General features: G+C 38.4%; 1 protein-coding gene across 7 annotated transcripts in view; it reads left to right on the top strand.

Annotated features, from left to right (window-relative positions):
- Positions 1–14,840, top strand: part of ATXN7 (ataxin 7) — an 84,410-nt gene that overhangs the window by 57,381 nt on the left and 12,189 nt on the right. For all 7 annotated transcript variants that reach the window (XM_062585604.1, XM_062585603.1, XM_062585605.1 and 4 more), the window contains one exon: positions 14,040–14,292. In XM_062585604.1, coding sequence (XP_062441588.1) covers positions 14,040–14,292 — 253 coding nt within the window. The remainder of the gene's footprint in view (positions 1–14,039; positions 14,293–14,840) is intronic.

Genomic DNA, 14,840 nt, shown 5'->3' with positions numbered 1-14,840 from the left:
AGAATTAAAGTGCCTGATCTTGGTCAGTTTATTTATGGAACAAGCAACAAAATAGCAGTTACTCACTCTCTTGGTCCTAAAATGAGAATAGACTAAATCAAAGACTAAGGAAAAACAAATTGTAGTTGGTAAGAAGACAGGGCCATCGGTGCTGGTTTCCCACATAGCAGTTTAAAGTCAGGAATTTTGTGGACCACTAAAATTGTTGGAGACTTACCCAGTTTTAATCATAGGTGTCAGATAGAATAGTATGCAGAAGAAACAAGTCCTTCAGAAACATGCATACTTCTGGTACTAATTTTAAAAAATGGAAGGAGATACGTTTTAAAAACAGCATAATCCAAGGAAATGTCTGTGTATTCCTGACTTGTCCTTCACAATTAATGGATAGGTGAAATGAGCTGCCAGCTTTTCTTGAAATTCAGAGTAAAAGAGGAACTGATTGCTGTTGAGTACTCTAAATGTGTAAGACATGATAAATAGGTTTAATAATTGTTTCTGAGTTTGTTAATTGGAATAGTAGTCTCCAGGTTACTATGTATTCCTTTTTTTTTTTTTTTTTTTTTTTAAAAAAAAAAAGCTGAAATAGTGCTTGGGCTCCATGTTTTTGTTTAACCTTTCTTTATGGAAAGGAAATAAAAACACACCAACATTATTTGTCCAAGCCTGATGCCCTTCCTCTTGGCAAATGTTTTGTTTTAGTGAAGAAGTGATTGCTGGATTTTGAATACGAATTTGAATGTCATTTGGTAAATGAGGAAAGGCCAGAAATCTCAGCTTCAATAATGGTAATTTAAAAAAAGAGCAAAATCCACGCTCTGTTTTCTCCTGTGCTTGTTTGTCAGCAAATGCACTGTAATTTTTCCAGGCGATTAGTCAGGCTATTGCCCAGAAATTAGTAACTTGGTAAGAGTCAAATTTTTAATATCTCTAGAGGATCAGTCTCTGTGGAATCGGATCCCAGCACGGAGACAGCGGTGTCCTAAACTTTCCAATGCAGGAGCCCTGCTGGAAGGCTGAAATCGAAATACCCGGATGGGTTTCTACTTGGAGAGAATCGATTTTTAATAGACGCTGTTGCACGTTTAGGTAATCTGTGTAGATAACAGGCAAGTTTGCTATTTCCTTCCGCAGGCCAGGCGTTAACCTCGCTTCTTGCTGGGTAGCTGGCAAGATCCGCAGGCAGAGCAGCCTCTTGTGTCGGCTCTTTAAGCGCCGGTTTGCTGGAGCGGCACGGGGCAGCCCCGGCGGCGGGTACGGCGGGGCCGGGGGCGACCGCGGCCGAGCTGGCCGGCCCGAGCGGGTAATCTCAACGTGAGCGATTAAGAGCTGCAAGCGACCCGCTTGCGCCGTCCCGAAATGTCACCGGAGCCGTTTGGCCAAAGTTCAGGAGCTGCCCGGAGCGGAGTTTGCTCTCGACTGGCGGAGGAGGCTGAGGTTCGTACCGCCGGCGCCCGAAGCGGAGCGGCTCCGCAGCGCGGGCTGGGGAGACGCGCGAGCGTTACCTCGCCGGCATCCAGAGCCGGAGCTAACGCTTTTTCTTAGCCGTCGTGGGGGGCGTATCTCATTTGTGGTAGCTGCGGTTTGATGGCACAGGAAGTGCCGAGGAGGCCGTATAATGTGTTCTGAAGCTGTTTCCCTACAGACGCTGGAAATCAAAAAACGAAACAAAAAGTGATCTGAAGAGACAGTTTTAATGGGGAAAGCTGAAGGGAAAAACAGCAATAGAAATGTAGGTGGTAGATTGCAATCTTGTCTGTCCTCTAGATAAATCAGTAGCTTTTAATCAAAGTATTAATTAAAAGACACAAATTTAGGAGCTTGCTTATTTGGACTTGTCTTCTGAGTGCACTCCATGCAATTAATAAATGAGAGGGCAAATTCTGTTACAGATCTACGTGGATAATTTACTGTGGGCAGGATGGTTTTTGTTAGATCTCAGTTTGGGAGGAAATCGCAGATAAAGTGACAGCCCAAACGTATCAAGTGCAGTTGTATTTTTGGTTAATGCATCTGAATCACAGCATTGCTAGGTTCGTTTAAAGCAAAGTTCAGATTAAATAACCTTTTTTAAGAAAAACATTATTGTGCAAGCACAGTAAGTTCGTGCCCTCGTTTGACTATGTTAGCCATTTCTGTGAGACTTTACTGTGCTAATGCTGTTGTAAAGCTTTAAATAATACATAGAAAATATGTTGCCTGTTCTTTAAATACTAAAACAGTTATTTCAGGCCAATTATATTTCAGTAGTGTTAATGAAATAAGCTGTCATGATTCTTTTTTATGATTGAAAAATGATTAGTGCCTAAAAACATTAGATCACTGAAATAATTTAAGGACCTGACTTAAACAAGGAAACGAAGTGCTTATTTTCTGTATGGAACTCATTCTGCATGGATGTTGCAGCTTGAGCATTTATATTTCAAGAGATTTCAAATTTTGAAAAGGTGGTTAACGCTGGAAACATTTTTAATGAAAGACGATGATTCACCTTGCCACAGGCTGATTTTCCTTTCTTCCTGCAAAGCCATATTTTTAAATTAAAAATCTCTCTTTTGCCGAAAACCTCGGAGAAGCGCAGAACTAGCCGACCGGCGGGAGCAGCCCTCCCACCAAACACTTTGGTTTCTCCGAGTGGTGGGCGCTGCGTGCGGAGGCTGCAGGCCGTAGCGCCGGCTCCCTCTCGCTGCCGCCCCGCCGGCCGGGCCGGGCCGGGCCGGGCCGCCGGGGCTGCGGCACGCAGGTGGCGTGCCCGGCACCGGCCGTACCCGCGTGCAGGGGACTGGGGACGGAGCGCGGGTAGCAAGGCAAGGCTCTTGCTCAGCTCTGTCGGGCGGTATTTCTTCATCTCCAACATAAAGGGTGAAAAGGGGCAAAAGGGACTATTGTATCTGGCACGGTGGCTCGTGCTACGTGTCCACGTGCGTGATTATCTTTTAATCTCACGAAGCTTTAACATTGTGTAGATCTCACTGGTCATTCATGTAGAGCATAAGAAAAATATTTGCATTCAATGTCTTTTTATCTTGTTTCTTAATGACTGTATCAAAGAATCTGATTTACTTACTTGACACTACTATTTTTATATATCCTGTGATATTTACTTCTCTGTCCAGGAAATTCATTCCTTCTGTTCTCTCTCTCTCACTCTTTTTTTTTTTTTTTTTTTGTGGAGATCCTCTACAGCATCACCAGCAAGGCCACAAGCCCCTTGGTATTTTGGTTCACTAACAGCTTTTAAAAAGTTCTCGGCTTCAGCAGATTTCTTGTGGGAGGGCTGAGTCTGACAACCAGCATACAAGGACTAAAGTTGGCTACATGTAAGGAAATAGCTACAGGGGAAAATATTAAAATTCCTGGTTGTAGTGAGAATCGCAGCGTGAGCGAGATGAAAGCTAGACAGGCATTGGAATATGTGAAGTCATATGAATATATTACATCAGTATTATAATAATATTATGTGATAAGGTCTTGTAAGTAGTATTGTTGATGCTGAAAGGGGAAAACAGGGTAGCATAGTTACAAATCCAATTTCTGAGTAGAAAAAGGGCAGAGGTGGAAAACTAGAAATCAGGTGGTCTTTACCTTAATTCTTCATTTTCATGCTTTCAACGTGCTCTTTATTAAACTTTGTTCACTAATCATTTTATTTAACTTTGGTATAATGGTTGTATTCTTAATTTGCTTTTGCTCATTTTGAAGAATGGAAATGTTTTTTTAATATCATTCAGATTAAACATAAATGAGATTTTTTACAACAGCTTTGCAACTGTATTTTTTGAGGAATTTGACCCTTACTGCATCTTTGTACATTGCTGATCTGTACAGACTACTTTTGTTTGATGCTTTTGTTGGTTATCATGGTGAATACTCCCTTATTTATGTCAAATAATTTTTAATAGCAAAAATATGGTTTATTCAATGCCTGTTTTTTCATCAGATAGTGCAGGTATTGTCATGTCGTCAACAGGCTATACAGGATTAGTGCTCGCGTACTCTGATGTGGATATTATAATCTCTCCATGGCCCGGTTACCATCTGAGACACTCAACTGTCTGTCCATAATAACTTTGCAATATTTATATTCTAGTGCTTGACAGATTTATGAGACAGCTACCAACCAAAAGGTCTAGGGCCAACTCCCTGGCGAGAAATCTATTTTTTTCTTCCCTACCTCTTGTCAAGTTGCTCAGGAAGGGATACAGAAGGTTGTTTGTGGATATTATGCCCAAATCTTGTTGAGACGTTATGTCCTTTGCATTTGGGTTTACCTGAGCAAAGGATGCAATATAATGTTCTGCCTCTCTGAATTTTCCCACGTTGTTTGCGAGAGTTTTACTGCTCTCCACCAGGTTCCGAATCACTGCACTGAACTCAACAGGAGTGTCACTAATTTCAGTTTGCCACTATCTCCAAGAGCCGTAAGAAACAGCCAAACTGTAGAATCTTTCTGCAGGCTTGGGATTACAGTACTGTATTGGTTGATGCCTTAGAGGTTATTTTACATCTCTCAGGGGCAAAAAAATTTAAAGAAAAATCTTAAGTCCTATGAAATTTGATTACAGAACAACTCACGCTCTGTGAATGCATCGGTTTTGTATGAATTAGTAACTAATACGTGGAAAAATTGGAAAAATAGCATTTGTAGTGTATTGGGAGTTGCAGAAACAGTGGAAGAGAGGAATCTACTTGAAAATTATGGTCTTAAATGGATTTTAGTGTTGCTAACTTGCTGCATCCTTAATAACATGGTTTACAATCTACTGGGAGCTCTCCATTCTCTGGCAGCAATCTCTGTTGGGGCAGGGAAGGTTGCTGCTGGTTTCATAGTGGAGGTGGCCATTCGTGCTGAGTTAGTGCTATAATATTAGCGAATAATAGCACTATTCTAGCTGTGCTGTAGTTATGTCATTTAAAATATATCATTTAAGTACCCTAAATTATGGTTACAGAATTGTTTTCTTTTAGAAATACAACTTAGAAGTATAGAAATTGGCATTCTGAATCTGAATAATGATAACGGTCTCTTTTTCCACCAGTCCCTCTCTTTTCTTTAACCAAAGCAACCAGAATGTAATCATAATTTTGTACTCCTTTATCTAAAATATTTTGAGTAGTTGGCATTTGTGGGTGGATTTCAGTTGTAGAAAGTAAGTCCCTAGGAAAATTATAAATACATATTTAGAAATTGAATGTAGGGCAATTGATTTTTATAGTTGTAAAAGCAGCCAGTACTTCTCAGTACTTGCTTTAATGGAATGAACAAACTAATAACATAGCTACCGCTTATGTTCTGCTTATGTTCAAAGGGATGTGGTTAACTAACCATCGTAGCACCTCTTGGAGTTGAGTAAATAATTTGCAAAAATTCAAACTTAAATCTTGGGAAGCTTTGGAGAGATGAAGTAGCACACTTAATGCCACACAGCAAGGCTGGGGAAGAGGAAAGCCAGAGTACTTCTCAGAGGATGTATTCTGATTACCAGCTTTACTCTCGTTTCCTCTATTAAGTGCTCTGGTAAAGCAGCTTTTGAAAACAAACCAAAGTGAAACCTGAATTGAAACCTATGTCAATCTAGGAGTTCTGTACTGATAGCAAATGGGATACGTGAAACTTAATTACAAATAGGTATTCTTACAAATAGATCATTCAGAATAATCAGTAGCTTTTGATTGCATTGAAGTTTGGATTTCATGAAGAAGCATAATTAAGTCTGCTTGGGCCATTATGAATATGCATATATGTTTTATTTATATGTTTTAAATCAGTGTGAATTAATATGGAGGGATTTCACTATTGGAATAATGCACTGAAAACCAAATATCTGTATATATGAGAATTTGTGCATTCTGAATTGTGCATATTGTAACTAAAGGATATCGTAAGAAAACCCTCATTCTCTATAGTCATGAATTTTCATAATAAATGCAGTGTACCCTGATTAAAGCTTAGTCAGCTTTTATATACTCTTTAGGGAAATTTCTGGTATGTGTTTTGGAAATGATTGACAAGGGAATGTTTTAGGAATTCACGTCTGGAACAAGGAGCCCTCAGTCCTGATTGGGACTGCGGACAGTAGAGCAGGAAGTAACACCCAAACACTTCTTCTAAACAAAGATGCAGAAAACAGACAAAATTTAAAACTTCATGTTGCTATAGGCCTCATTTGAGAAGTGAAAATATACTAGAAGCTAACAAATATTTTGTAGCATGGTCAGCATTTAGAAAGGTCTTGATGTATCTGCTTTATTTGGCTTCGACAAAAGACTTTTTTTTGAGTGGAAAATAATTTTCTGAGTTCTCACTGTGGGAGATTCTAAATGTTTCACTGACATTCACTAAGTTGAAGCCTCACAGAAATGCTTTAATTTGAAAGAATATTTTTAAGGGAATTTTTAAAATTGTTTCTCTGTAGTTATTTTTTGCTCTATAATGTGTGACCTGAACCTAAATGAAACTCTGTCTTTTGCCCTGAAGAAAGTGGCTGTATCTTTTTGGTTATTACCATCTCAGCTTAAATAAATACAAGACGGTCTTTGTCTGAGCAGCGCTGCAGCACATATGTAGTGGAGGTGTATTGTAAAAACACAACCAGTACGCTTTAAATCTCTGCTAGGCAAAGTAGACGTGTTACCATACCAAGTGGTGGAGGTGAACCCTAGGGTTTTAACATACACGCTTCAAAACCATTTAGGTATTGCTTTTTAATGAATTTTAGAAAATACCCCAAAGAAGCGTATTTTCAGTAAAGTTTTATCACGATGGCTTAATTTCCTCTTTAAGTGGTGATGCAAATCACAGGCAATACAAACTCCTCTGTGCTACAGATGTGCTGGATATTTTTGAAGTGAGGAAGTGCAGGCCAGTAGGTTGCATCAGTACTGCAAGCTTGGTATGTGTAAAGCATGTTTTACAAACCTGCTTCCTAGGTAAATAGTTTATGCCTATTACTATTTATTTATAATATCAAGGAACTCTGGTCAAGATAAGAAGACTTCTGTGGTGAGCGATGTCAATACGTAAAATAACATAACGCATGCTACATAACGCATGCTGTTTGGGCCACCCTAAGCTGCATTGGGTGTGCTGTAATATAAATAGCCTACTTCCTTGGCTTTTTTTTTTTTTTCTTTTCCCACTGAAGTGTTGTTTTCCTCTGAGTGCAATACCAGAAGCACACATGACTAGCAGGCAGATTCTCTTTGTGGTTTGACTAACGCTGGGTGATAAACAATAGTTACAACTACTGGTTGCAGGCAGTGTCCTTTCTGCCTTTTTTTCCCTCCCTTCTATGTGAATTTCCTGTAGTGACATGACAGATTGTGCTTGTGCCAAACAAACCTTGATAATCTATCATATTAATAGCTTTTGCTCTAGGAATATTCTTTACTATAACTTTCTTGCTGAAGTGAAAAATACTGCTTTGTGTAGATGCTGTCTATTCTGCTAAAAGTGCAAGTTTACATGCAACACAATTGAAGATGGAGTGACCTCACCCTGACTTACGTTGCAAACAAAACCGATCAGATGATTAAAGGGACCTCGGTGGAAGATTAAGGCAGAATCCTTGGTATCTAGGCCCCCTGATTAGAGCGGGATAATGAAGCAGCAAGAAGTGAGCGAGGGGTTAGAGCTGTAACAGGGATTTCTGTTGGCTGCTGCAGTAAAATCTAGAGCTGTGATGAAGTGCTCTCCCAGAGCAATTCGCAAACGACTGCGCTGCCTGAGGACCTAAGCTAGAAACAACAACAACAACAACAAAATAAAATGCAGAGGAGGGATTTGTCTTAAAAACTACCTTCTTTTTAACACAGAGGACTTCTGGCACCTGTGGCCAAATCCAGATTTATTGCCTAAAATGCACTTCCAGAACTGTGTACTTAGTTCATGTCATGAGTCTGATCCTTTTGGAGAAATTAGAACATAAAGAAAATTAGTCTTCCAGAGGAATTGTGGAGAAATAATATTCATCATGACATCAAACAAATTTTATCCCCAGATAAATGATACGTGTTTCAGTGTGACTATATTTAACTCATTTCTCAAGTGCTGTGAATTCACTTGAGGTAGATATAAGAATCTCAAAATAAAAGATTCTGTTTTTCACAGCTCCTTTCAGTTTTTGTTTCTTAGATGGAAACAGTTCCCCTGAGCATGTAGAGCCTGGTTATGTCAGCCAGATACTACAGTGTTGTGTGAGCAGGGTGCCAAACTTGCTAATAACAAACTCACCTTTTAAAATATTCAGTATGTATCTACTGTCCTTTACTGGTGAGCCGGAGATAGTCTAGAAGTGGAGAGTTTAGCCACTAATTTCTGTAGAATTTAAATGCTTTTTTTTAATGCAGCTATCAATATTGGATGTGAAAAGTAGAAAATATTTACCAAATTCTGCAGACTAAGATTGTTTAAAAGAAGACAAAATAATTACTTGTATTCATTTAGATCGGATGCTAGCTGATGCTTTTCTATGTTTCTCTTAAATTTTCCCTAGACTTCTTTCATAATCCAGATCAGACATCCCTAAACTTCTGTTGTTTAATTATCACTATGTATTTTTTTAAAGAGAATATAAATACCCCTCTGCTTGGAGGAGACGTGCCTGTTGAACTGGCATATAGTCGGGCACACTCTGGCATCTTACATTTGAATTGCTGCTAGGTTTGAGCACAGAAGACAAGAGGGAGATGCTGAGCAGTTATTCAAGAGAGTTTAGCAATCTCATTAAAACAGGAATAAAAAAAGGGGGAGAGGGCTCCTAACTTAGAAAATACCTTAGTTTATAGGATTTCTCAAATGGAATTAACAGATAAGGCTGTTCAGCAGCTACTGAATTTTAGTCTTGGAGTTTTTAATTTCTTTTGACTCGCTCCGACCCTTCTGCCCATTCTTCAGACATCGTACAGCTGGGCTGGCTTCTCTGCACCGCTGTGACACTGGAAGTGTTCTCTCTCTTAACTCGTTAATAAATATCAAATGAGGTGTTCGTATTCAGCATAGCTGTTGATACGTTTCTGTAAATGGCCACCTGGCTAATGTGTGCAATTTAAAATTTTGCGGGTAGGGGTATTAGTTCTTTACTGGGAATGCCCTTCCTTGAACGGGTGTGCCCGGGAGGTGATTTGTCTGAGCAGAATAGTAACACAGTTGGCAGGCCAAGCCACTGACAGCGAAACAAGCCTAGCAGCAGCTCAGCTACGACGAAAGAAAGAAAAGTTTGTCCTAAGTAGCACTTTTATCATACTGATACTGTAGATGAAACAGATATATTAATAGTAACATAAGCATAAAGCTTACCTTTATGCTTTATATCAGCACACATGTTTAATTCCACAGTCTGAATTAAATTCTTATACCTAAGTTGATCTACGTTAAAACTGGTTTTCTGAATGTTAGCTGGAGTCGCAACATACTTTGAGCTAAGCTTGAGTGTGTGTGTTTGAATGGGCGTGCTGCATTTTTAATGACGGTTCGGCTAGCACTGACACAGGTCAGTTTGACTTTTTGCCCAGTACTTACATAAGGAGGCAGCATAAAAAAACGGGTTTCTGAAACTTGATCTGTGCATCTTATTTGCTGCCCAAAGCTATTAATTGATGCATCAAGAGAGTGAACACCGCTAAATGTTTGCTAAAGCTTAGGAACTAAATGTAGGCCTGAGAAAAGCGTGCTGAAAATTAAGGATGTTACTCTTAAATTTTTTTGTTAGGCATATAGCAAAGAAAGGTATATTTTATGAAAAACAATCTTTTTCTATAAAAGGATATCTTCTGTTACTTTAATATAAAAATAAGGTTATAAATCACAGTAAGTTCAAGTGTTCACACACTAAGACACTGATGAAACAAGAAGAAGTGGTTACTGAAAGTGGTGAGAAGCTTTTTTACTTTTTTTTTCTTCCCTCTTTTTCTTCTTCTCCTAAACATCCCTTCCCCCCTTTTTTCCATTTTGTCAGAAATTGGTGTATAGTTACTTTTCATGGTTGTCTTATGTAGTCTCCATATAGTATAGTTTGAAGCTTCCACATTGCATTTGATTAGTGAAAATAATAATGGAAAATACGATTTTAAAGCCACAGAAATTGACAGCCAGACTAGTGGCCTAGTGAGTATTTAATGTTTTTAAAACTCTTGAAAAGATTTCAACTTATCAGTACCCTTTTTGTGATGATATTCTGTGAGCTTTGGCAGTCTGCTTATGTATTTCTTGCTCAACCGTAAGTCCAATTGCACACAAACTGTCACTGTATTTTTCCAAACTGTTAGTTCAGTGCATGCGCTAATCACTGAGTGCAGACAGTTTGCTGGAATACAATCTCTTTTCACAGCTTTCTAACTCTATACAGCTCTTCCCCTTCTAATAACAAAGATGTTGTATAAATGCAAGGATTTTTAGGGAGGACCTTATCTGTTAAGGTTTAGTGTAGAATGCAAGCATTCGTTTTGGGTCAGATACTACTAAATGCTGCGTGTTGAGAGTGCTGAGCTCATCACTGATTATGTTGGGGGCGAAATAATATGGTTCAGTTTTCTTTCTTTAATATATTTTGGTATCTGTCACATGTATTATTACAAGCCTGAAGGTGATCAAGGAAAATTTTCTGATTGTTTCTCCAAAGCCTAGACTACATCTTTCTGGTTTAATAATAATAATAATACAGATTTTAGAGATTATAAGCATATTACACAGGTGCAGTATTTGTAATACCACTTATGAGGTGTTGTAAAAGCAATCCTGCCATTAAAAAAAAAAAAAAAAAAAAAAGTCTTGCTTTCAAGAGTTGCATGCAGGGAAGGGGCAGGGATGTTAACTTCTAGAATTTGAAGACTAAACACCTGCAGATAATCATTTTTAAATATTTTCAGGCTGAGTCAGAGTTAATGATAAATGGGAACTATAATAGACTGACAGGTGATTAGTAGAATTCATCATTATAACATGTTTAGCATAACATGTACAGTTGTCTTGATTATTCAGTGACAGTTTGTGCAGTAATTTTTCAATTAAAAGACTATGTCATCCTGACAATAAATACATTCACTAAATAAATGTGATTTGCTTAAAATATATGTCATGTGGAAAGTGATGCCAGCTTTTTCCCATAAGAGGAAACATTAGTAGACTTCAGAAGCTTTACAAAACCTTATTTAACCAGATCTCACTTAAAAACATGAATTTTACAGGAACATGGAAACATTGAACGTAATGAGTAAATCTTTGGTAGCTGACCAGGCTCTGAACAAGACTGTTGTAGATTCCCATAATCTTCTTGCAGTTAGTCAACCGTAATAGCAGTCCTACCTGTTAGTCAGTCAATACTGGACAGGTCCAAGCAAGTTACCAAGAATTACAGAATGCTCAGAAACAGCTGAAGAGTCTTGTTACTTTGATCAGCCACACGAATCATGGTTGCATACAGAAAAAGGAGCAAATTTCACTGTTCTATAACAGAACAGTATCTCTTTTATTGTTTTAGATATGTTAGAGCCTTTTGTAAGGCTTGCCAGAAGAGAAGCATCTGTGTTGTTTGGATCATTAGTTCAGATTAATATTTTGCATAGTTTATTGCTAATGATGGGAGGCATGATGTTCTTGGTCTTAGTTATTATTTTAGTCCCTTTCTCTCCACCCTCGAGTTATTTCCAATGAAGTAATAACAACACCCTTCTCTTTTTTAAAAACAAAAAGCGAAAGAACCAAACCAAACCAAAACAAAACAAAAAAACAGAATAATCTCCCAAAGATTGCACTGGTGATCCACTGGATTATTTTTAACTGTGATAACTACTTGGACTTTGAAGCTGTTAAATATACAGAAAGTGGAAGAATATTTGGGAAATGTTTGCAGTATTTCACAGAGTAGTTCTGCTGTCATTCATATATGGGTCTAGCATTGCTGAACTAATGGCCCTCAAATAGTAACTTATCAAAGCTGCTCAGGGATTCTTGCCATTGCTATAAAAAGACATTTGGCAATAAGCAGTATGTCATATAAGAAGCACAGCCATTTACTAGAGTATAAATATGCTAACATACTTCACTTGAGAACTCTTATGTGGCATGTGGTTCTAAAAGCCTAAAATAAGGAGATAATGTTGAACGTCAGAGGTGATTAGTCAGCTTGTCATTTGAAATATGAATAATTTTAAAGCTGTTGTTTCTTCAGGTGGGATGATAAATCACTGCATTTGTTCTGTATTTTTGTTGGGCATTTCACTTGATCTCAGAGCTTTTCTGTAAATATTAGTCAAGAAGTGATTGATTCTTTTGATGAAAGTTCTTTAGGTAGTTTATACCCATTTCACAGGTAGATAAACAGAAACATAGATCACTTGGGTCAGTCTGAAAAGACCATTTCTTGACTGGAATTTCCTAGGCAAAACTGTATGCTTTTACATCTATAAATCTTATATAAGCTAATGAACATACTTAGAATTTTAGTTCCCCACAGCTGTAAGAATTTAGTTTGCCAGGTCCTAGATACCTATGCCTTCCTCTTGCTTTGCTTGCTTTTTTCCTTGTTACTGGCTCCTGCTAGTCTTGCTTGCAGAAGCAGGGCAGCAGTGGTGTGCGTGACCAGATTGGTTCAGGGCTGGTGGTGCATGGCTATGCATGGAGTCCTGACTGCGCGTCATCTGAGTGACGTGTGACTTCTGTCCTTCAGATTGGGGGGAAAAAGTCTGGATCGTATAAGCAAAATGTCAATGTATTATTTTGTATTCTCTAGAAAGTTACGGATTTGTGGACTGGTTACAGTGGACCGGACTCTCTCCTGCAGGTGGAAGAGCTGACCGTAGTTACTGTAACTTCACAGTAGTCTACTTCCTTGATGATATAGGTTAATTAATGTGAAAATCTGTAGGTTGCTTCTGCAATTGAGATAGCCAAATGGTGGATGTAGTATTAACAATACTGGGTGAGATTACTGGTTGATACTATTGCTGGCAAGAAGAAGGTGCCTTTCCACTCCATACGTGGCCCTGTTCGTTTTTGGTTCTCTCTCTCAGATCCATGATTTGCATGTATTTGATTGCCAGAGACATTTCTATAAGCAGTTGTTGATTACATATATCATCTAGGAATCACAGGTGTCCAGATATCAGTTGACCAGTCAATTGACATGTCTGTGTGTAGGCAGAGCTGGGTGCTGCATGAAGCTGTCAAGTGTATTGTGACTGAGAATTCATGGTTCCAAAGAGCTATCTTTAAAGCGTACGCTATTCTAACTGAAGCAGTGCAAGAAATGTATCCGTGTTAATGGCGCTATTCTCCTTTCCTAAGCTTTTATCAGTTACGGCATTTCTTTTCCAACACATTCACTGGTGGAACCTAACCTTTTTATGAAAATGCTGAGAAATACTTTCTCACAGAAGAGTGTTTATAACCCTTTATTGCAGTTGGTATTGCTCCTTTTGGTACTGTTCCTAAAAGAGAATTCTTCCCTAAACTGGTCATATTACAGAATGAAGAATAGAATTAGCAATAGGAAAAATTACAGTGTAAATTGATGCTTGAGTCACTGTTCCCAGGGGGTCTTCCACACTGAAGGTCTAGCAGATTATACCAAAAAATTGTCATGAAATAAAAGTTAAAATTCTTACTTCATTATTGTTCTGACCCTAAGGAGGCATAAGAAGAGAAAATTATTTGAGAAAATCTCATATTCAAGCTTGCCTGGCCTTAGGATAGGTCTCTTTGCTTTGTATGTCTGAGGTCTGGGTTTGATTCTCACTTTCTTGTTCTTTAAGATGGAGAGAGAATGGGGAGTGTTTATTAAAAGCTAAGCTTTGGTGGCTGAGGAATGTAGCTCGCAAAGTTTAAAGAGACTCCGGTAACCAGATGGGGACCAGCAAGAATGGAGCCTCATGGATTAGTGAGGCTTGAATCCTCTAGGCTGTGTGTGGTAGGGGACCTCCCAGGCCAATAAAGGAAAAAAATGTTAATAGAGTAAAAGACGACATGAAGTATTTAAGAATTGTTTCTGTATGGACTCTGGAAATTTACCCCCACTTTTTTTTTTTTTTTTTTTCCTTTTCAGAAAGAAGACACAGCTCCTCTAGCAAGCCACCTTTGACTCCTCCCTCCTCTTCAGTATTTTCCCTCATTTCATCTTTCCCTTCAAAAAACAAAGGTAGCAGTGGAAGTGGGAGCAATCGTTCATCCAGTGGAGGTACTAGTGCATCATCATCCAATTCCAAGTTGTTGAAATCACCCAAAGACAAGCTGCAGATCAGTGGAAACAATAGGCTAATGCATCCGGTACAGCATAGCAAAGTTCCCCATGATAAAATGTAAGTATATGTGTTGACAAAGAATTAAGTTTTATTATTTGCATAGATATTACTGTATCAGTAGCATTTCGTTTGGTTTCACAGGGTTTTTGGTTTAAAAGATGACATTTTCAAACTCCCCTAGATCTTTTCTAATCCAACCAAATTTAAGATTGTGGGTATACTAATAGCATTGTTGAATGAGAAGTCTTGCAAAGCTGCATCTTGAATCAGTATAAATGAAGAAATTTTACGAGAGGGACTCGGATCTCTTATCAAATCTGTATACTTGGATCATAAGTGAGTTTTAGCCCCAATTCAGGTAATTTTTGACCTGCCCACATCACAAATAAGAGAATGAATAACATAATTTGCTGTTGCAGAACAGGCCTTGCTCCCTGAGACATATCAGGACCATTTCAGTTGCTTTTGTGATGTGCTGTATCTGTGAATTCAAATTACAGATTCTGAAGTGCTTGATGACTCCCTGAAATACTTACGAGGAAGTGGGGAAAAGAGGACAGAAGAGATTATGGACATCATCAAAAAATATGAAAATAGATAATAAA

The sequence above is a fragment of the Rhea pennata genome, chromosome 12 (assembly GCF_028389875.1).
Source record: "Rhea pennata isolate bPtePen1 chromosome 12, bPtePen1.pri, whole genome shotgun sequence".
Taxonomy (NCBI): Eukaryota; Metazoa; Chordata; class Aves; order Rheiformes; family Rheidae; genus Rhea; species Rhea pennata.
Note: the sequence above shows the minus strand (reverse complement) of the source record. Positions and strands in the feature narration are given on the sequence as shown.